A 21,808-nucleotide genomic window follows, 5' to 3' on the forward strand; every position below is an offset into this window, starting at 1 on the left:
GACAGAGAGGGAAAGAGAGAGAGAGAAGGAAGGAAGGAAGGAAGGAAGGAAGGAAGGAGAGAAAAAAAAAGAAAACCTCCCTCCATCATAAGCGAAGAGAGGAGAGCTTACACTACTTTGCGGATTCCCGTGGCGGTGTGAGTCCTCCCCAGCAGCTGTCTTATTGGCCTCACCAGCAATTCTGGGGAAGGGTTTCTCTTGAAATCATTGAAGGTGAAATGAGTGTAGAAGTCTTCAGAGTACTGCATCAGAGCAAACTGGGAACGGGCACCTCGTATTAAGTGGAGAAGGTGCCCACCCCCCACACACGTACACTTAGCCACCTCCCAGGAAACTCTCCCTCAATCTTAAAACACTCCAGTTTCCAAGGAGTTCCCGTGGTGGTGCAGCAGGAACGAATCCGACGAGGAACCGTGAGGTTGCAGGTTCGATCCCTGGCCTTGCTCAGTGGGTTAAGGATCCGGCGTTGCCGTGAGCAACCTGTGGTGTAGGTTGCAGACGCGGCTCGAATCTGGAGTTGCTGTGGCTGTGGTGTAGGCCAGCAGCTACAGCTCTGATTGGACCCCTAGCCTGGGAACCTCCATATGCTGGGGGTGCGGCCCTAAAAAGACAAAAGACCAAAAAAAAAAAAAAAAACAAAAAAAAAAAAAAACACACCACTCCAGTTTCCAAATTCCTCCAAAGTGTGCACCACCTGCAATCCGTCTGCCTCACCAGGACAGAGATGGGCCGTCAACCCCCCCCCACTTCTCAGCACTAAAACTCAGCCAGAGATGACACGGGGGTTTTTCACATCCCATGCCCACCCCTATCCCTCAGTCTGCCTGCTTTGCAGAGGGCTGGAAGAAGGCTGGGCTGCATCCAGACAGAGCAGGAAAAGCAAATCACGCATGAAAGCCATGATCGATTAGCAGCTGGCACCAAAAGTGGAGGGGAACGTGGCAGCCTGGTTAGCACGTACCTGCCAGCCTTGTACAGGCGCTTCCCTAACCTACCCATTGGTCCTTACCAAGGTTTTGGACTTTTGGAATTGACCCATCACAGTGGAGACAAACTCCTTCATCCGCTGAAAGTCTAACCGGTTGATGCTACCGGAACCATCAATCAAAAAGGCAATGTCACTCTCTTGCTGAGGGCACCCTGGGGAAAAAGGCAAAGGAATGAAGTATGAGAGCCTCGCGGCCCATTCTCTGCACGTCAGCTCTCTGCTGAGCAATGAGAACGAAAGGGAAATAAGACGCGACCCACACTCCAAGCTCAATAAACACACAAAGTGGCACGGAAGATGCTGCTCCATGCTGCTCGAGGCAGTCCGGAAAAGCAGTGCTATAGGAGGGACCTTATGAAGAAAGAGAAATAATTTGCCAGATGGGGTTCCCGTTGTGGCTCAGGGGGTTAAGAACCCAGGTAGTATCCATGAGGATGTGGATTCCAACCCTGGCCTCGCTCAGTGGGTTAGGGATCCAGTGTTGCTGTGAGCTGTGGTGTAGGTCGTAGATGCAGCTGGGATCTGGCATTGCTGTGGCTGTGGAATCAGAGCTATGGCTCCGATTGGACCCTTAACCTGGAAACTTGCATATGCCTCAGGTACAGCCTTAAAAAAAAAAAAAAAAAAAGAAAGAAAAGAAAAAAGAAGAAATAATTTGCCAGAAATACAAAAAGAGAAATACATTACAGGAAAAAAATGGCTAGTGTCCTCCGCCTTCTGCCCCCAGCCCCAGATTCACTTTCTACCCTCCCCTACTCTGCCCAGGAGCTCGGACCACATGGACCACAGCAACAGAACTCCTTCCAACCTCTGGCTCCTAGTTGTATTTTGCCCAATTAGGAGCCTCAACAGGAGACTGGAGGGAGGGAGGGAGGAGGATCAGAGTACTTGGCCCCGGCTCCCTCCCCGCAGGGCTGCTTGGGGCCCTTCATTCCCTCCACAGACCAGGGCTTCTCTCAAGGAGGCCTGCTCCCCACGACTCCCTCTCCACCTGGATTCTGGGGACTGCTCCCTCTCCTTGATCCATCAGCCTGGGGTGGCAACAGCTCTGCTGCTATTTGCCCTGGGTTCCTGGACTGTCCATTGTACGCTTTAGACCCTGCCACAGCTTTATAAACTGTCCCCTCCTAAATACCTTTGACCCTTGAATAACACAAGTGTCAGGGACCCCATGCCGTGGAAAATCTACATACACACACTATTCCGTTTAGAGTGAATAAGCAATGAGATCCCACTGTATAGTACAGGGAACTAGATCCAACCTCTTGTGATCGAACATGATGGAAGATGATAAGAGAAAAAGAATGTATATATGCGCGACTTTGCTGCCCAACAGAAACTGACACAACACTGTAAATCAACTACACTTAAATAAATAAGTAAATCTGCGTGCATAACACTTAGGACTCAATAATAAGGTGAACGATCCAATACGAGTGGATAAAATATTTGAATAGAAACTTCACGAAATAAGTTGTAGAAGGTACATGAGAAGATGGTCACTGTCATAGCCCTCAAGGAAATGCAGGTTAAAACAACAAGGGAGTTCCCGTCATGGCTCAGTGGTTAACGAATCCGACTAGGAACCATGAGGTTGTGGGTTCGATCCCTGGCCTTGCTCAGTGGGTTAAGGATCCAGAGTTGCCGTGAGCTGTGGTGTAGGTCGAAAATGTGGCTCGGATCCCGAGTTCCTGTGGCTGTGGTGTAGGCCGGTGTCTACTGCTCCGATTCGACCCCTAGCCTGGGAACCTCCATATGCCATGGGTGCGGCTGTAAAAAGGAAAAAAAAAGAGAGAAAGAGATTCTCACCTCCTGGTAATAACACTCTTGCATAGTCCTCTCATCTTAATTGAAGATTATTTGTATTTATTTATTTTTACTGAAGTATAGCTGTTTCACAGATTGTGTTAGTTTCTTGTGTTTGTTTCAGGTAGACAGCAAAGTGATTTGGGTGTTTGTTTGTTTTTTCCAGATTTTCCATTTTAGGCTATTACAAGCTATTAATATTGTTCCCTGCGTTACACAGTAAATCCTTGTTGCTGATCTGTTTTACGTATGGCAGTGTGCATCTGTCAATCCCAGGCTCCTAATTGATCCCTCTCCCCTTTCCTTGGGAAACCATACATTTATTTTCTATGTCTGTGAGTCTATTTCTGTTTTGCATATAGGTTCATTTACATGATTTTTTAGACTCTATGTATAAGTGATATCATATGATATTTGTTTTTGTCTAACTTACTTCACTTAGTATGATATTTTCTAGGTCCATAGGTCCATCCATGTTGCTGAAAACGGCAATATTTCACTTTTTTATGGCTGAGTAATAGTCTACACACTACATCTTCTTTATCCATTGTTTTTTTTATAGTTTTCATTTATTTATTTATTTATTTTTGCTTTTTAAGGCTGCACCCACGGCATATGGAGGTTCCTAGGCTAGGGGTCTAATTGGAGCTACAGCTGCCAGCTACACCACAGCCACAGCCACACCAGATGTGAGCCACATCTGCAACCTACACCACAGCTCACGGCAACACCAGATCCTTAACCCACTGAGCAAGGCCAGGGATTGAACCTGCAACCTCATGGTTCCTAGTCGGATTCGTTTCAGCTGTACCACGATGGGAACTCCTATCCATTCATTTGTTGATGGACGCTTAGGTTGCTTCTACCTCTTGGCTACCGTGCTGCTATCACCACTGGCGTGCATGTATCTTTTCAAATTGAGTTTTCATCTTTTCTGAATATAGGCCGAGGAGTGGGATTGCTGGATCACATGATAGCTCTGTTTTTAATGTTTTGCAGCATTTCCATACTATTTTTCAAAGTGGTTGCACCAATTGACACTCCCACCAACAGTGTTGGGGGGGGGGGTGTCCCTTTGTCTCACAAAGATGAGTGGCTATATCAGGACTTTTCTCCAAGTGCAAGATCCCAGCACCTTCCCACAGCCTTTCTCTGCATTGGAACCCAGTTCCCTCACACTTCTGCACCTAGACCTCTGGGTGCCCCCCAGATGCGCCTTCCAGTCTGACGCGGCTCAATGGTACCCACCTCTGAGGGTCTCTGGGACCCTCTGGGGCTGCTGATGTAGGTTGGATCCAAACAGGAAGCAGAGGCCGTTCACATAGGTGTTCTCCTTGCAAATTTGGTGCACAGTAGGGCCGCAGGCCTAGGGGGCGGGGAACAGGTGGGAGAGGCTGTCCTACTTCTTGCCCTTCTACCTCCACCCAGCAAGACCCCAGCCCCAGCAGCCTTGGGCCCCCAAATCCTTCCCTCGGGACATTTCCCACGACCCAAGGCAACTCACCAGCAGCCGGGACGGATTAGTGGCAAACGTCAGAGACAGGCCCAGGGACATGTTCACAGCCTCTGGGGGCACTGAGGGGACAGATATTTACATGGTCACCCTCGGGGTATTAGAAGGGGTTGTGTAAGAGCTGCACAGGGATCACCTCCACCTGGGAAACGTGGAGGTCTGACGGATCCGGGGAGGCATGTCGGGCATAAAAAAGGGACACAGGACAGGAGTTCCCATCATGGCTCAGCAGTTAGTGAACCCGACTAGCATCCATGAAGACAAGGGTTCGATCCCTGGCCTTGCTCAGTGGGTTAAGGATCTGGCGCTGCAGTGAGCTGTGGTGTAGGTCACAGATGCAGCTCAGATCCTGTGTTGCTGTGGCTGTGGTGTAGGCTGAAGGCTACAGTTCTGATTCGACCCCTAGCCTGGGAACCTCCATATGCTGCGGCCCTAAAAAGACAAAAAGACTAAATAAATAAATAAAGTAAAAATAAGAAAGGACACAGAATGGTGCCTGAGGGCACCTGCATGCAGCTCAGAGGCCGGGGAGCTGGACACTAGGGGGGGGGGCCCCCCCCGGCCCCCACCCCCAGGCCCCAGGTCAAAGGCAATGCCTAGCATATCCAGGTGTGTGCAGATGTAGCCCTGGGTCCCAGCCAGGGGCAGTGACTCACCCTGCAGGCGGATAGGCTCACATGTGCCTGTGCTGTAGTCACACTGGTAGAGGCCACCTGTTTGGTTGGCAGCCCTTACCTCCTGGGGGGCTCCAACCACCAGCCTGTGGGGAGAGGTGGCAACAGATCACCACAGGGACAAAGAAAACTCTGGCATCTGGAGAGAGAAGGAGACCGTGGAAGTTCTGCCCACCACCCAGAGGAAAAGTGGGGGAGCCAGCCACACGGGGGTTTCCCGATTCCCAGAAACAGGAGGGAGACTCAGCAAAAAAAAAGGGGGGGGGCGGTTTAACCACTGACTGTTTATTGTGAATATTCTTATAATCCAGTCATTGGAATTTATGGTCCCAGAGGTTATTTCAGTGAATCCGAGAATGTCTAAATCCTGAAGGCCAAAACAGTGACGGTGAACGGTCTACCTTCCCAATTTGTTTTTTTGTTTCTTTGTTTGTTTGGGGGGTTTTTTCACTTTTTAAGGCCACATCCGAGGCATATGAAACTTCCCAGGCTAGGGGTCCAATCGGAGCTGTTACCGCAGGCCTACACCACAGCCACAGCAACACAAGATCCGAACCACGTCTGTGACCTACACCACAGCTCACGGCAACGCCAGATCCTTAACCCACTGAGCAAGCCCAGGGATCAAACCCGCGTCCTCATGGATCCTAGTAGGGTTTGTTAACCACTGAGCCATGAGGGGAACTCCTACCTTCCCAATTTGGAATCACTTCCCCATTCCTGTGTCTTACAGGGATGCAATATTGCACTTTGGACAGGAAAAGAGGCCTTGGAGTTTTGGAGTTACTCTTGTGGCTCAGCAGTAATGAAACCAACTAGAATCCAATATGATGTGGGTTCAATCCCTGGCCTCCCTCAGTGGGTTAAGGATCAGGCGTTGCCTGTGTGGATCAGCGTGGTATTGGTCTCAGATGCGGCTTGGATCTGGTGTTGCTGTGGCTGTAGTGGAGACCAGCAGCTGTAGCTCCAATTTGACCCCTAGTCTGGGGAACTTCCATGTGCTGCAGGTGTGACCCTAAAAAGCAAAAAAAAAAGAGGCCTTGGAGTTTTACTGTCTGGGATCCAATTCTAGTCCCCAGAGTTCCCTGGTGGCCTGGCTGTTAAGGATCGACGTTGTCAGTGCTGTGGCATAGGTTTGATCCCTGGCCCCAGGAACTTCTACATGCCTCCGTCATGCCCCCTCCTAAAAAATCTAGTCCCACTCTTACTTCCTGTATGACCTTGGGCAAGTCAATTAATTACTTTATTACGCTTCAATTTTCTCATCTCTAAAATATAGATAATAGTAGCACCTACCTCAAGGTTACTATCCAGAGTAAATGAGTTAATCCATGAACAATCCCAAAACAGGGAAAATGTTTAAACTTGGAGAGGGAAGGGCCTCTCTAAGGATGACATAATACCTGGAGATCATTTTAAAATGAAGACATTCAACCCCACTATCATTGTTTTCTCTCTCTCTCTTTTTTTTTTTTTTTTTTTTTTTTTTTGGTCTTTTTGTCTTTGTTGTTGCTATCTCTTGGGCCGCTCCCTCGGCATATGGAGGTTCCCAGGCTAGGGGTCGAATCGGAGCTGTAGCCACCGGCCTACGCCAGAGCCACAGCAACGCGGGATCCAAGCCGCGTCTGCAACCTACACCACAGCTCACGGCAACGCCGGATCGTTAACCCACTGAGCAAGGGCAGGGACCGAACCCGCAACCTCATGGTTCCTAGTCGGATTCATTAACCACTGCGCCACAACAGGAACTCCTTTTTTGTGTGTGTGTGTGTGTGTAGGGCTACACCTGCAGCACATGGAAGTTCCCGGCTAGGGGGTCTATTCAGAGCTACAGCTGCTGGCCTACACCACAGCCACAGCAACCCCGGATCCTTAACCCACTGATCGAGGCCAGGGATCGAACCGGCATCCTCATGGATACTAATCCTCATGGATACTAGTCGGGTTCATTTCCACTGCGCCACAACGGGAACTCCCCCACTGTCATTTTAGATATATTTCTGGATGTGACCAACTACCATCAGCCAAGTCAAAAGACAATCAATGGGGCGAGGGAGATGAGCAGCTCATATCCCAGGCTTCTTCCCCCAGTATAGTTGGAGCCCTCACAAACCAATAAGAGGAAAAAAAACACAATAAGAGAAAAAGGGGGCAACGGATAAGAAAAAAAAAAAAAGTGTTCACAGAAAAAGGAGATAAATCTTTGGTTTAAAAAAAAATGCAGTTTAAAACTAAATTGAGATACTATATCTCACCTACTCAGTTTACAAAGATGGTCAACTTGATAACACTTCCAGGTTGACAAATGGGTGGGGAAGTCAGTATGTGCATAAATTTCTGGTGTGAGTGCAAATTGTTGCCACCTTCATAGAGGGCAATCCGGAAAAATCTCTTAAAATTACACATAATTATGTACCCTTGGACCCAACAATCCCGGTTCTAGGAATTTACTTCCAAAATCTACTTGCACATGTAAAAATGTCAGCATTATTCATAGAGCAAAAATTGGGAAAAATCTAATGTCCATTAAGAAGAGATTTAAATGCAATATAAAGGTAAATTATAATACCTCTAAATAATAGAATATGATGTGAGCATGAAAAAGAACATGGGAGCTCTTTATACACTTATTTGCTAAAACTACCAAGCTCTGGTTTTTTTTTTTAATGACTCAATGAATTTGATTACATTTATAGTTGTACAATGATCATCATCACAGCCCAATTTTATAGCATTTCCATCGCAACACCAAGCTCTATTAATTAAAAAAAAAAAAACACAGAGTTCCCAACATAGCTCCAGGCTTGGGTGTGGCCCTAAAAAGACCAAAAAAAAAAAATTTGCAAAGTACAATACAGAGCAGAGAGGCCCGAAAACTCTAGAAAAGTAACATTATTTCCATAACTGTTATTTCTGTGAAAGTAAATATTTTGGGCTTTGCAGTCTCTCTGCTCTGCTACTGTGGGTTCAAAAGTGCCATAAATAGTCAAGGGGTGGGTAGCCAATTGTCAATAAAAGGCATTTACTGGAGTTCCCGCCATGGCTCAGAGGTTAGCGAACCCGACTAGTATCCATGAGGACGAAAGTTCGATCCCTGGCCTCGCTCAATGGCTTAAGGATCTGGTGTTGCCGTGAGCTGTGGTATAAGTCACAGACACGGCTCAGATCTGGTGTTGCTGTGGCTGTGGCGGAGGCTGGCAGCTACAGCTCCGATTAGACCCCTAGCCTGGGAACCTCCATATGCTGCAGGTGCAGCAGCCCTAAAAATACAAAAAGACCAAAAAAAAAAATTTTTTGTAATGAAAAAACAAAAGGCATTTACAAAAATAGGCAGCAGGCTATAGTTTGAGTGTAGCATGCAATGCAAATTGAATGCAGGATGGGGCTTAGGGAAATGTGGAGGTCTATGCGGCAGCATAGAATCTCCCTGAAAGAGGGGAGTTCCCGTCGTGGCGCAGTGGTTAACGAATCCGACTAGGAACCATGAGGTTGCGGGTTCGGTCCCTGCCCTTGCTCAGTGGGTTAACGATCCGGCGTTGCCGTGAGCTGTGGTGTAGATTGCAGACGCGGCTGGGATCTTGCGTTGCTGTGGCTCTGGCATAGGCCGGTGGCTACGGCTCCAATTCAACCCCTAGCCTGGGAACCTCCATATGCCGCAGGAGCGGCCCAAGAAATAGCAACAACAACAACAACAAAAAAAAAAAGACAAAAGACAAAAAAAAAAAAAAAGAATCTCCCTGAAAGAACACACGAGAAACTGTCTACCAGGGACCCTGCCAGGGAGGGAACTGGGGGAAAGGAGTGAGGAGGAGACTTTCCATCACTTTTTTTTTTTGTCTTTTTTGCCACTTCTTGGCCAATCCTGCGGCATATGGAGGTTCCCAGGTTAGGGGGTCAAATTGGAGCTGCAGCCGCCGACCTACACCACAGCCACAGGAACTCGGGATCCGAGCCGCATCTGCGGCCCACACCACAGGTCAGGGCAACGCTGGATCCTTAACCCACTGAGCAAGGCCAGGGATCGAACCTGCCACCCCATGGTTCCTAGTCGGATTCATTAACCACTGCGCCATGACAGTGGTTACACTCTTTTGTATCTTTAGAGCTTAGAAGCCTGCTGAGTCAACAAACAAATCAAGGAGATTGTTTTGTTTTGTTTTTTGTTTTCAGACATGTTAAGTCTTGTACGGAAAGCCTGCGGGACAGGAAGTGCCCCCTGAGGCCCTTACCTCGACCCCTCCAGCTGGACCACGCTCTGCCCGAAGCCATTTGCATTTTCCTGGAAGACGACTGCATTTTCCGTGTCCAGGTTGAACCCATGACTTAAGGCCAAGGCTGGAAGGAGAACAAGGGGGTGGGAGTCAGGAAGAGATACGGAGACAAGTTAAGAAAGCCCTCCTGCCCCGAGCATCTTCCTGCCAGGATTCACCCTAACCCAGCACGGAGATGGGGGCCTCCAGGGCCAGCCCTTACAGCCTGTAGCAGAGGGCACCACACGTCTGTCTGTCTGTCTGTCTGTCTGTCTGTCTGTCTTCCTTTCTTTCTTTCATTTTGCCACACCATATGAGAGTGCTGGGGCCAGGGATCAAATCCGAGCCACAGCTCCAACCTAGCCTACGGCAACACCAGATCCTTAACCCACTTCACCTCCGAGGGAACTCCCACACGTGTTGTATAAATGACCAGAGAGTAAATATTTCGGGCCTTGTGAACCAAGAGAATCTCTTGCATGGATACTTAATATAAAAAAGAGGAAATATTTTCCCATAAATTTTTCCATTAAGGAAACTCAAAATATAACATTCAAGTACCATTGTAAAATAAATTAACTGATGAGACCAACGAAATTCTTTGGGATAGATAACATTTCACGCCACCAGGATAAAATTAGTGTCCCTGTCATGAATAGATTCTAAATGTTCACCTGGGACCTATGGCTCCAAGTTGTACAAAAACACATGCCACTGTGTCCTGGCCTTATGCCCACAGTCTACAGCTTGCCAACTCCTGGCCTAAGCACCACCAGCGTGGGATGTAATGGAAAAAAATTTCCCGTACTGAGGTATAGGGAAGTCATTCTGGCTTATACATGATTTAACTTGAATTTTACACTAAAACAGCCTGTTTGTAGCCTGTCAAACATACATTGTGCATTTGCTTTAATCATGAAAGAAAAAGGTTCATTGTCCAAGAGAACAGTGTGCCCATGTTAAAAACAAAGATGAAATGCTTCCCTTCCTGGGACTCAAATGCTGGTATTCCTTCAATGATAAAACTCCCTGGGAGTTCCCACTGTGGTGCAACAGGATTGGTGGCATCTTGGGAGCGCTGGGACAACGGTTCAATCCCCGGCCCGGCACAGAGGCTTAATTTAAGGATCCAGCGTAGCCGCAGCTGCAGCACAGGTTACAACTCTGGCTCAGATCTGATCCCTGGCCCAGAAACTCCATATGCCACAGGGTGGCCAAAAATGACAAAAAAATAAAGAAAGAAAGAAAGAAAAAAAAAAAAAAAAAGACTCCCTTCCCCAGGGCCAAGGCCATACTGACTCACTTATGTACCTGTGGATCTGTTTCGTGTTTTCTTTTTTCTTTTTTGAAATCCTGAAGAAATGTCTCCCTGACTTGTTTAATGTTCTTTGTTCTGACATGATATAAAACTGTGCTGAAGGGGAGTTCCCTTCCTGGTGCAGCAGAAATGACTCCGACTAGAATCCATCAGGATGTGGGTTCAATCCTTGGCCTCGCTCAGTGGGTTAAGGACCCAGTGTTGCCATGAGATGTGGTGTAGGTCGCAGATATGACTCGGATCTGCCATTTCTGTGGCTGTGGTGTACCCCAGCAGCTGTAGCTCTGATCTGACCCCTAGCCTGCGAACTTCCAAGTGCCGTGGGTGCGGCCCTAAAAAACAAAACAAAACAAAACAAAACAAACAAAAACAAAACTGCTGAAGATCTTGCTTCTCTGGAACAGTTCCTCAGAGGTCTCTGAGGGGCTGCCTCTTAGGCTATGTCCTCAGTTTGGCTCAAAAAAAAAAAAAAAAACTTCTTTTCTATTCCTATTATAGTTTGTTTGTTTGTTTGGGTATTTTCTGCTTTTTAGGGCCACACCTGTAGCATATGGAAATTCCCAGGCTAGGGGTCCAATCAGAGCTACAGCTTCTGGCCTACACCACAGCCACAGCAATGCCAGATCTGAGCGGTATCTGCGACCTACACGACAACTCATGGCAATGCCAGATATTTAACCCACTAAGCAAGGCCAAGGATTGAACCCACGTCCTCGTGAATATTAGTCCGGTTCTTTACCACTGAGCCACAACAGGAACTCCTTCTATTCCTATTATAGACTGCTTATTGATTATTTCCATCAACAGGTGCATTTAACCCCTCCAACCTTCACCTTGGGTTCCCAGCCCACTAATGGGCCCATCAAGTTCCTAAAGACTCAGTTAGACAGGTTCCTTCCTATGCAAGCAACGTTCAAGCATTTCTTTCCCTTCTTCGGCTCATACGCCACAAAACACAGATTAAAAAAGGAATCAAACTTGAATCATTTTGGTCAATCAGTCATTCAACAAACACTTACACGTGGGTGCTCAGAAAATAGGAGGCAAATAGGAGGTGGTGAGGCGGAACCCAAGAAGCAACACTCCAAGACCTGCTGTGCCCCCTTAAACATGTCATTTCACCACTTGGGGCCTCAGTTTTCTCATCTGTGAGTGAAGGGACACCTTGTATAGTCTATGAATTGTCATTCAACCAAGCTTCTCTGGTCATCCCATAACTTTCCCCCAATCCCTTTTGTCTCTTCCCAGTCCAGCTCCTAAATATTCTGGACCCTTTCTCTCCATTCACAAATTCAGAAATTTCCCTCCTCCTCACCCTGAGCTCCCCCCATCCCCGCCCCTCTCCTGGCGCACCTGTCAGCAGAAGGATTCTGTGAGTCATGGCTGGAGGGAGCAGGAACCGTGAGGCTGCAGGCGCCCACTGAGCCACTTCAAGGAAGCCACCAAACGCAGGAAGGACCCTAAAAAGAGAAGTAGGAGGCACAAAGTCTGTCAGATATTCAGAGGAAGAGGGCGGAGGCTCAGGGAGCCCACAGCCCTGCTGGACCGTCCTCCCCCGGGGCTGCACACAGCCTGGCCTCCCTCCCTGCCTCCCTGGCTTCCCCACCCCAACCATCAAGGTCGCCATCCCAAAGGTGTCTTTGTTTGCCCACCTGCTTCTAGAGTCGGCCAAAACCCCAGGAAAGGCAAGGACTAGACCTAGGACCTGCCTCCAGAACATGTGTTCTATTTTTATTTTTATTTTTATTTTTATTTTGGTCTTTCTGTCTTTTTAGGGCCACACCCACAGCAGGTGGAAGTTCCCAAGCTAGGGGTCTAATCGGAGCTACAGCTGCCGGCCTGCGCCATAGCCACAGCCACGTGGGATCCGAGCCGCGTCTGCAACCTACACCACAGCTCTCGGCAACGCCAGACCCTCAACCCATGGAGCGAGGCCAGGGAAGGAATGTGTGTCCTCATGGATGCTAGTTGGGACCATTAACCACTGAGCCACGACGGGAACTCCATGGAACACGTGTTCTAAACATGAATACAGTCCAGGCAGGAGAGAGGGGTCCTACCCTCTGTCTCCCTGAAAAGCCCACTTTGCAAAACATCCCTCCCTCCTGCCCAGGGAAACAGAAGACCCTCTCAGCCAGGGCTGTCCTCCTGTGTGGCCATCGATAAGGACAACTCCGGGAGTTCCCATTGTGGCTTACAGTATAACAAAGCTGACAAGTATCCATGAGGATGTGGGTTCCATCTTTGGCCTCCATCAGTGGGTTACAGATCCAGCGTTGCCCTGAGCTGTGGTGTAGGCTGGCAGCTGTGGATCCAATCTGACCCCTAGCCTGGGAACCTCCATATGCCCTTAAGGGTGCAGCCCTTAAAAAATAAATAAATAAATAAATAAAATAAGGACAACTCAGATGCAGAGAATATGCCTTCTGAATATTATTTTGTTTAAAACAAACAAAAAAGCCTCTGGCTGAGTCATTTTGCTGTACAGTAGAAATTGGCACAACATTGTAAAAATCAGCTATATTTTAATTAAGATGTGATATATATACACAATGGAATACTACTCAGCCATAAAAAAGAACAACATAATCCCATTTGCAGCAACATGGACGGAACTAGAGACTCTCATATTGAGTGAGGTAAGTCAGAAAGAAAAAGACAAATACCATATGATATCACTTATATCTGGAATTTAATATATGGCACAAATGAACCTTTCCACAGAAAAGAAAATCATGGACTTGGAGAACAGACTTGTGGTTGCCAAGGGGGCAGGACAGGGAGTGGGATGGATGGGGAACTTGGGGTTCATAGATGCAGACTACTGCCTTTGGAATGGATGAGCAATGAGATCCTGCTGTGTAGCACAGGGAACTATGTCTGGTCACTTAGGATGGAGCCCGATAATGTGAGGAAAAAAGAATGTATACGTGTATGTGTGACTGGGTCACCATGCTGTACAGTAGAAAAGTGACAGAATACTGTAAACCAGCTATAATGGAAAAAAATTTAAATCATTATAAAAAATTTAAAAATAAAAAAATAAAAATAAAAAGCCTCAAACCCTTTTGCCCAGAAATTTTTCACTTCTAAGAATGTATCCTACGACATAGCTGAGGAGAATGGTCAAAGGTGTCTGTACAAGCTCGCTCACCACAGTGTGGTTTTTAACTGTGAAAAGTAACAGCAGCCTAAATACCCAACCACAGATACAGCCTTATGTTCTGTACTATCTGCTTCCTTCATGGACTTCTCCTGTGGCCTAAAGCATAACTTCAGGCCATAGTGCCTAGTAACTTCCAAATCACTTTTCAAAGACCCAGGAGCATTTTTTTTTTTTTTCAAAATATTTTCTTTTTTTTTTTTTTTTGAATGTCTAAATCTTTTACTTATTTTTATTTTTCCATTATAGTTGATTTACAGTGTTGTTCTGTTCTTTTGTTTTTGGGGGTTTTTGTTTGTTTGTTTTTTGTCTTTTGTCTCTTGAGGGCCACACCTGCGGCATATGGAGTTCCCAGGCTAGGAGCTGCAGCCACCGGCCTACGCCAGAGTCACAGCAACTCGGGATCCAAGCCATGTCTGCAACCTACACCACAGCTCACGGCAATGCCGGATCCTTAACCCACTGAACAAGGTCAGGGACCGAACCCGCAACCTCATGGTTCCTAGTCGGATTCGTTTCCACTGGGCCGTGATGGGAACTCCTGATTTACCGTATTCTGTCAATTCCTACTGTACAGAAAAGTGACCCAGTCATATGTATATACATACACTCTTTTTCTCACATTATCCTACAGGAGCATATTTTTAAGAAATACATGGAACACCCAAATATAGGACACTTTGTATGTGTCTGCTAACGGGATCCCCAAGCCAACCATTTCTCATTCTCTACTTTTTCTTGTCTCTAGTACCACTTTCTTAATAACCAGAGCAAAGAAATGTGTGCTCTGAAAAAATTTCATAAAAACTCTGTACATATTTTTAATTATCTGTTTAAAAATATGTGCATACAGAAAAACCAAATGTGAATAGTGGTTTCCTCCAGACAGCACGTCAATGAGTCTGTCCTGCTCTATTGCTTGCATTGCAAACCATTCCAAACCTTAATGACTTAAAACAGCAGCTTCTTTCTAATTGATTTTATTGACATATAGTTGATTTACAATGCTGTATTAGTTTCTGGTGTACAGCAAAGTGATTCGGTTATACATATACATAAACAGTTTGCATCTGCTAACCCCAAACTCCCAGCCCATCCCCTCCCTCTTGGCAACCACAATTCTAAAACAGCAACTTCTTATTGTTTTGTGGTCCTATGGATTGTCTGACCTTAGCAGTTCTCAGTAGGGAGTCTCAGGTGGCTGCAGTCAGACTGTGAGTGGGGCTGGAGGCCTTGAAGGCTCAGCTGGGTGGAAAATAGATCACTCCCACCGCTGGAAGCTGGTGCCAGCTACAGGCTAGGCGTTCCGTTGGTGCTGTCAGCTGGAGGAACTCCATGTGTCCTCTCTTTGTGGCTTGGGCTACTCCCAGCATAGTGGTTAGGTTTCAAGAGCATGTATTCCAAGAGAAAAGAATTGAAAGTTTCCAATCGCTTAAGGTTTTGATCGGAAACTGTCTCGGAGCCACTTCCATCATAATCTACTGGTCAAGCAGTCACAGAGCTCGGCCACATTCAAAGAGAGGGGACATATTAAAAAACAAACAGTTATATTTGGCATGGATGGGCCATGGGCCTACTGTACAGGGAACTGTGTGTGACTGGGTCACTTTGCTGTACGATAGAAACTGAAGAAACATTATAAATCAACTCTAACAAAAAATTAAAATTCTTCTGGATATAAAAAAAAAACAATGCTGTATTATATATTCGAAAGTTGCTGACAAAATAGTCCTTAAAGTCCTTGTCACAAGAAAAAAATAATTTGTAACTATGTGAAGTGATGATGTGGTAATCAAGTCACAATATAGACATGTATCAAATCATCATGTCACACACCTTAAACTCATACAATGGTATGTGTTATATCTCAATAAAACTGTGGGGAAATATTCTGGGAAAAAAAAAAAAAGAGGAGGAATGTCCTCCTGGCTCAGCAGGTTAAGGATCTGGAGCTGTCACTGCAGCGGCTTGGGTCACTGCTGTGGCACAGGTTTGATCCCTGGCCCAGGATCATCCGCATGCTGCAGGCATGGCCAAAAAACCAAACAAGTAAAAGGGACAGAGATCTCATCTCTCAGTGGGAGCTGTGTCAAAGAATTTGTGGTCCACTTGAATCTGACACAGGGTGATTTTTTTTTTTTTTTGCTTTTTTTAGGGCCAAACCCACGACATATGGAAGTTCCCAGGCTAGGGGTCGAGTCGGAGCTGCCACAGCAACTCAAGATCCAAGCCACATCTGCAACCTACACCACAGCTCACGGCAACGCCGGATCCTTAACCCACTGAGCAAGGCCAGGGATGGAAATTGCATCCTAATGGATACTAGTCCAGTTCATTACTTCTGAGCCACAATAGGAACTCCCTGTCACAGGGTGATTTTAATTTTCTTCTCTCTATATATTTTGTACTTAAAACTTTTATACAAAAGAAGAATGACTTTTATAATCAGAAAGAAAGAGGAGTTCCCGTCGTGGCGCAGTGGTTAACGAATCCGACTAGGAACCATGAGGTTGCGGGTTCGGTCCCTGCCCTTGCTCAGTGGGTTAACGATCCGGCGTTGCCGTGAGCTGTGGTGTAGATTGCAGACGCGGCTCGGATCCCGCGTTGCTGTGGCTCTGGCGTAGGCCGGTGGCTACAGCTCCGATTAGACCCCTAGCCTGGGAACCTCCATATGCCGAGGGAGCGGCCCAAGAAATAGCAACAACAACAACAACAACAACAACAAAAAACAAAAGACAAAAAGACAAAAAAAAAAAAAAAAGAAAGAAAGAAAAACACCAATAAATAAACAATAAAGTACCTATACTTGTTTGTAGGCAAAGGGACTGAAGAAAAAGAAAATCAGGCCATCAGCACAGGATAAAAAGATACCAGCCAGGGTGTGTGGGGACATAGTTTAAGAAATAAGCTGGGTTTATTTTTGGTAAGAAGCTTTCACACTCTGAGCATCACAGGAAGTTGCTAGAGCTTGGACACCACGGCCCCTCCTAAACACTGGCCAAGCGCCCACTTATCTTTAAAGGCATAGCCACAATCTCAGAAAGACTGCCCAACCTGCAGAGACTTTCTGGTTATCTTTTTCTTTTCTTTTTTTTTTTAGGGTCCCACCCACGGCATGTGGAAGGTCCCAGGCTAGGGACCAAATCAGAGTTGCAGCTGCCGGCCTACACCACAGCCACAGCAACGCCCGATCCGAGCCGCATCTGTGACCTACACAGAAGCTCATGGCAACACCAGATCCTTAACCCACTGAGCAAGGCCAGGGATCAAACCTGGACATTAAAGACCCAGTCTGTTCATGCTTGCGGTTGCCAAGGGGGAGGGGGGAGGGAGTGGGATAGACTGGGAGTTTGGGGTTAATAGATACAAACTATTGCATTTAGAACGGCTAAGCCATGAGGTTCTGCTGTCCAGCTCAGGGAACCATATCTAACCACTTGTGATAGAACAGGACGGAGGATAATATGAGACAAAGAATGTATATGACTGGGTCACTTTGCTGTAAAGTAGAAATTGACAGAACATTGCTTTTTCTTTTTTGGGGGGGGGCCCACACCCAAAGCACATGGAGGTTGACTTGGAGCTGTAGCTGCTGGCCTATGCCACAGCCACAGCCATGCCAGATCTGAGCCCCAACTGTGACCTACATCATAGCTCATGGCAATGCCGGATCCCCGACCCACTGAGCAAGGCCAGGGATCGAACTCGAATCCTCATGCATGAGATTCATTTCTGCTGCACCACAATGGGAACTCCCTCAACTATACTTTAATTAAAAAAAAAAAAAAAAAAAAAAAAAAAAAGGAGTTCCTGACTAGTATTGGTGAGGACCAGGGAGGTTCAAACCCTGGCCTCAACCAGTGGCTTTAGGATCCTGCATTGCCTTGAGCTGTGGTGCAGGTCGCAGACATGGCTTGGATCCCACATTGCTGTGGCTCTGGCATAGGCCAGCAGCTACAGTTCAGACTCAACCCCTAGCCTGGGAACCTCCATATGCTGCGAGTGCGGCCCTAAAAGGCAAAAAATAAAAATAAATAAAAAATAAAAAAAGAACCAGTCTTTTCGTGATCAGTGATGACATCAATCATGGACTCAGCTACAAAATCTTCAAAACTTGAAATAATTTGAGCGAAGCAGTATTCCTAATAACAAATCAATCTAAATAGAGCTAAGGCACCTCGCTAGAGGATCAGAAGGTAAAAACACCACCACTTGCCTGGCCATTTACAGATATAACCTCTTCTGATACTCGCATTCAAACTATGAGTTAGATGTTATTATTAATTCTAATATTCACTTCTCTTGGGCAGTTCTTATGTTTGATGTGGCCAGATTTATTACTAGCCTTTTCTGCGACTTGTTTTCAGAAATCTCCAGAGTTAGAAAACTTTTTTTTTTTTTTTTTTTTGCTTTTTAGGGCCATATCTTGGCTATTGAAGTTCCCAGGCTAGGGGTCAGATCAGAGCTGTAGCTGCCAGCCTACACCACTGCCACAGCCACAAAGGATCCTATCCACACCTGCAACCTACAATACGCCTTGCAGCAATGCTAGATCCTTAACCCACTGAGTGAGGCCAGGGGTCAAACCTGTGTCTTCATGGTTCCTAGTCAGATTCATGACCAATGAACCAGAATGGAAACTCCTCTCTGTCTTTCTTTTTTTGGCCACACTCAAAGTATATGAAGTTCCCAGGCCAGGGAATCTGAGCACAGCCAAAACCCACACCACAGCTGCAGCAATGCCAGATCCTCAACCTGGGCGGGAGCTCAAATCCATGAGGTCACAGAGACAAATCCTTTTCCCACTGTGCCACCACAGGAACTTCCTGCCCATTTATTTTCTACCCAAGTCAATATAATGCAAGATGCCAGTATTACATGTCACTGCTGTGAAATTATTTTCTCTTCGAGTCTGAGTGAATCTGGGTATCCAGAACCCACAGCCCAACTCTGTGGAGACCACTTCAAAGAGAAGAAACCTTTGTTGCCTCCCCAAGCGCAAAAATGATGCACAGTGGCAACATCCAATCCTAACTGTATCTCTTACTTGCAGCAGATTCAGTGGGCAAAAAAGTCATCATTTGCAGAAAGTATGAAAACCCAAGACCATTAACCGGTAACTTGCTAGAACTAATCTTATTCGGCAAGATCAACATATAAAAATCTAATCCGGGGAGTTCCCGTTGTGGCTCAGCAGCGGTTAACGAACCTGACGAGCATCCAGGAGGACGAGGTTCGATCCCTGGCCTCGCTCGGTGGGTTAAGGATCCGGCATTGCCGTGAGCTGTGGTGTTGGTTGCAGACACGGCTCAGATCCTGCATTGCTGTGGCTGTGGTGTAGGCCGGCAGCTACAGCTCCGATTTGACCCCTGGCCTGCGAACCTCCATATGCCACAGGTGTGGCCCTAAAAAGACTAAATAAATGAATGAAATAAAAATCTAATGCATTCCTTATTCAGCTAACACTATTTTTTTTCTGCACCTAAGGCATGTGGGAGCTCTCAAGCCAAGGACTGAATCTGTGCCACAGTAGTGACAGCACCAGATTAACCTGATGAGCCGCCAGGGAACTCCACCAGCTAAGATTAATTTTCTAATTAGAAAATATAATAGGAAAAACACCATTCATAACACCAAAAAGCTCCCCCCCCCAAAAAAAAAAAACCCTAGGCATAAATCTAACATGAAATATGTAGGAACTATGTATTTTTTAAATTGTTACTTTCTTTTTTTTTTTCTTTTTTGCTTTTTATGGCTGCACCCTCGGCATATAGAGGTTCCCAGGCTAGAGGTCGAATCAGAGCTACAGCTGCCAGCCTACACCACAGCCACAGCAATGCAGGATCCGAGCAGCATCTGCAACCTACACCATAGCTCACAGCAATGCTGGATCCCTGACCCACTGAGCAAGGCCAGGGATCGAACCCACATCCTCATGGATACTAGTCGGATTCGTTTTTCGCTGAGCCACCACGGGAATGCTTTAGTCTTTCTTGAAGGACATAAAAGAATAGAGAGGCCATATTCATGAGTGACAAGGCTTAACATTATAAAGACAGCAGTTCTCCATCCAATTATTCAGTAAGTCAGTGTAGCCTCACCCAACAGGATTATTATCAAATTTGATAAGCTGAATCTGAAATTCACTTGGAAGAGAAAACACACAAGAATAGCCTAGAAAGCTGTGAAGCATACCTTACCACAAAACTCCATTCCATAGCCAGACATGCCTAAACAGAGCAATGCCCTCGAGTCAGATAAGCACAAGTCTGGGGTTGGTTCTGGAAGAAAAAAATTAATCCTTGGAATTCCCACTGTGGCAAAGAGCATGAAAGATCCGAGAGCTGCCTCTGCAGCAGCTGAAGCGCAGATCCAATCCCCAGCCCAGAGCCGGGGTTAAGGACCTAGAGTGGCCCCAGCTGTGGCGAAGGTCGCAGCTGTGGCTCAGATTCAGTCCCTGGCCTGGGAACATCCATATGCCACGAGTTCGACCATTAAAACGAACAAACATGAGGCCAATGGAATGAACACAGGGTATGTATATAGAAATCTGAGATCCTTAGCAGAACTAATATGTTTCTCTTAATGAAAAAGCAAACTTGACCTGATCCCACACCCCCCACCAACCACTGCCCCATTTTTTGCTTCCCTTTTGCAAAACAGGTTCCAAAACAGTTGTCTGTCTTTGCTGTGCCCGGGTCCGCTTTTCCCACCTTCCCTTGAGCCCATTTCAATCCAGCGTTTGCCCCACCCCGGCCTCCACTTCACCAAAACTGTTTTCATCACCATCACCAAGGATACGTGCTTAACTCAAGAACTGGTTTTCAGAGTTCCCATCATGGCGCAGCAGAAACGAATCCAACTAGCATCCGTGAGGACACAGGTTCGACCTCTGGCCTCGCTCAGTGGGTTAAGGATCTAGCGTTGCCATGAGCTGTGGTGTAGGTTGTAGATGCAGCTTGGATCTTGAGTGGCTGTGGCTGGGCTGTAGGCCTGCAGCTACAGCTCTGATTTGACCCCTAGCCTGGGAACCTCCACATGCCTCGTGTCCAGCTCTTAAAAAAAAAAAAAAAAAAAAAAAAAAAAAAAAAGTTGGTTTTCAATCTCAAGGGATTCCACAGTGTGGCAGCTTTTGACATGTACCCACTCCTTTCTGCAATGACTTTGTACATTGGCCTCCAGGAGCCGCCCCCAACCCCACCCACCCACCCCCAAACCCCCGCTCTTCTGCTTCTCTTTCACCTCCATCTCTCCTCCCAGGTTCTTTGGCCCATCCCTCCTTTTCTCCCCAACCACGTCAGGAGAACACCCACAGCTCTGTCCTTGGGCCTCTTTTTTATCTCTTTTCTTAGGTGCCCCCAGGGCTATAGGCACCACCTGTGTGCTGACGATCCTGGGTTTCTGTCTCCATCGCAGACCTCTCTCCTGAGCTCACAGCTAACAAGCTCTGCAAACCAAGTGTATCCAGAATGGAACACCTCACCACTCGCCATCCTGTTCCCCCATCTGGCTCCATCTCAGACACACACACACACACACACACACACACACACACACACGACAAGGCTAAGCTAAGCCGAGGCCCGAAAATTTCAGGGAGCTGGCTCCATCTCAGACACACACACACACACACACACACACACACACACACACACGACAAGGCTAAGCTAAGCCGAGGCCCGAAAATTTCAGGGAGCTGGCTCCATCTCAGACACACACACACACACACACACACACACACACGACAAGGCTAAGCTAAGCCGAGGCCCGAAAATTTCAGGGAGCCACTTTTAGGTTCAGACAGTTTACCGCTTACATAGACAGCAAAACCAAATCTCCCCAGGGTTGCTGTCCCACACATCAGAAAGGATGCTACTTGGGAAAAACAAAAAACAAAAAAAAAAGGAGGCTAGGAGTTCCCTGGTAGCTCAGTGGGTTAAGGATCCAGCATTGTCACTGCTGTGGCTCAAGTCACTGCTGTGGTTTGGGATTGATCTCTGGCCCAGGACCCCTGCTCTAAGTGAAGCCAAAAAAAAAAAAAAAAAAAGAGGCTCAACTCTACACTAACAGACAAAGCAGCGGTTTTTTTGTTTATT

At 46.7% G+C, this 21,808-nt stretch overlaps 1 protein-coding gene and 1 long non-coding RNA gene across 8 annotated transcripts in view; one reads left to right on the forward strand and one right to left on the reverse strand.

The window, feature by feature from the left end:
• The window catches only part of LOC110259903, a 53,657-nt gene extending 42,611 nt beyond the window's left edge, over positions 1–11,046 (forward strand). For both annotated transcript variants that reach the window (XR_002342359.1, XR_002342358.1), the window contains exon 3: positions 9,152–11,046. This is a non-coding gene — a long non-coding RNA (uncharacterized LOC110259903). The remainder of the gene's footprint in view (positions 1–9,151) is intronic.
• Positions 1–21,808, reverse strand: part of ITGAM (integrin subunit alpha M) — a 55,416-nt gene that overhangs the window by 28,493 nt on the left and 5,115 nt on the right. For 3 of the 6 annotated variants that reach the window (XM_021086383.1, XM_021086382.1, XM_021086384.1), the window contains exons 2-8: positions 11,903–12,009; positions 9,211–9,316; positions 4,964–5,067; positions 4,299–4,369; positions 4,043–4,160; positions 1,010–1,140; positions 112–257 (exon numbers count right to left, since the gene is read on the reverse strand). In XM_021086383.1, coding sequence (XP_020942042.1) covers positions 112–257; positions 1,010–1,140; positions 4,043–4,160; positions 4,299–4,369; positions 4,964–5,067; positions 9,211–9,316; positions 11,903–11,930 — 704 coding nt within the window. In that variant the 5' untranslated portion in view covers positions 11,931–12,009. Of the gene's footprint in view, positions 1–111; positions 258–1,009; positions 1,141–4,042; positions 4,161–4,298; positions 4,370–4,963; positions 5,068–9,210; positions 9,317–11,902; positions 12,320–19,907; positions 19,994–21,808 lie in introns of those variants that run through there. The other 3 variants (XM_021086381.1, XM_021086380.1, XM_003124492.6) reach the window with 3 other exon arrangements.

Source organism: Sus scrofa, chromosome 3 (genome assembly GCF_000003025.6).
Source record: "Sus scrofa isolate TJ Tabasco breed Duroc chromosome 3, Sscrofa11.1, whole genome shotgun sequence".
Classification (NCBI taxonomy): domain Eukaryota; kingdom Metazoa; phylum Chordata; class Mammalia; order Artiodactyla; family Suidae; genus Sus; species Sus scrofa.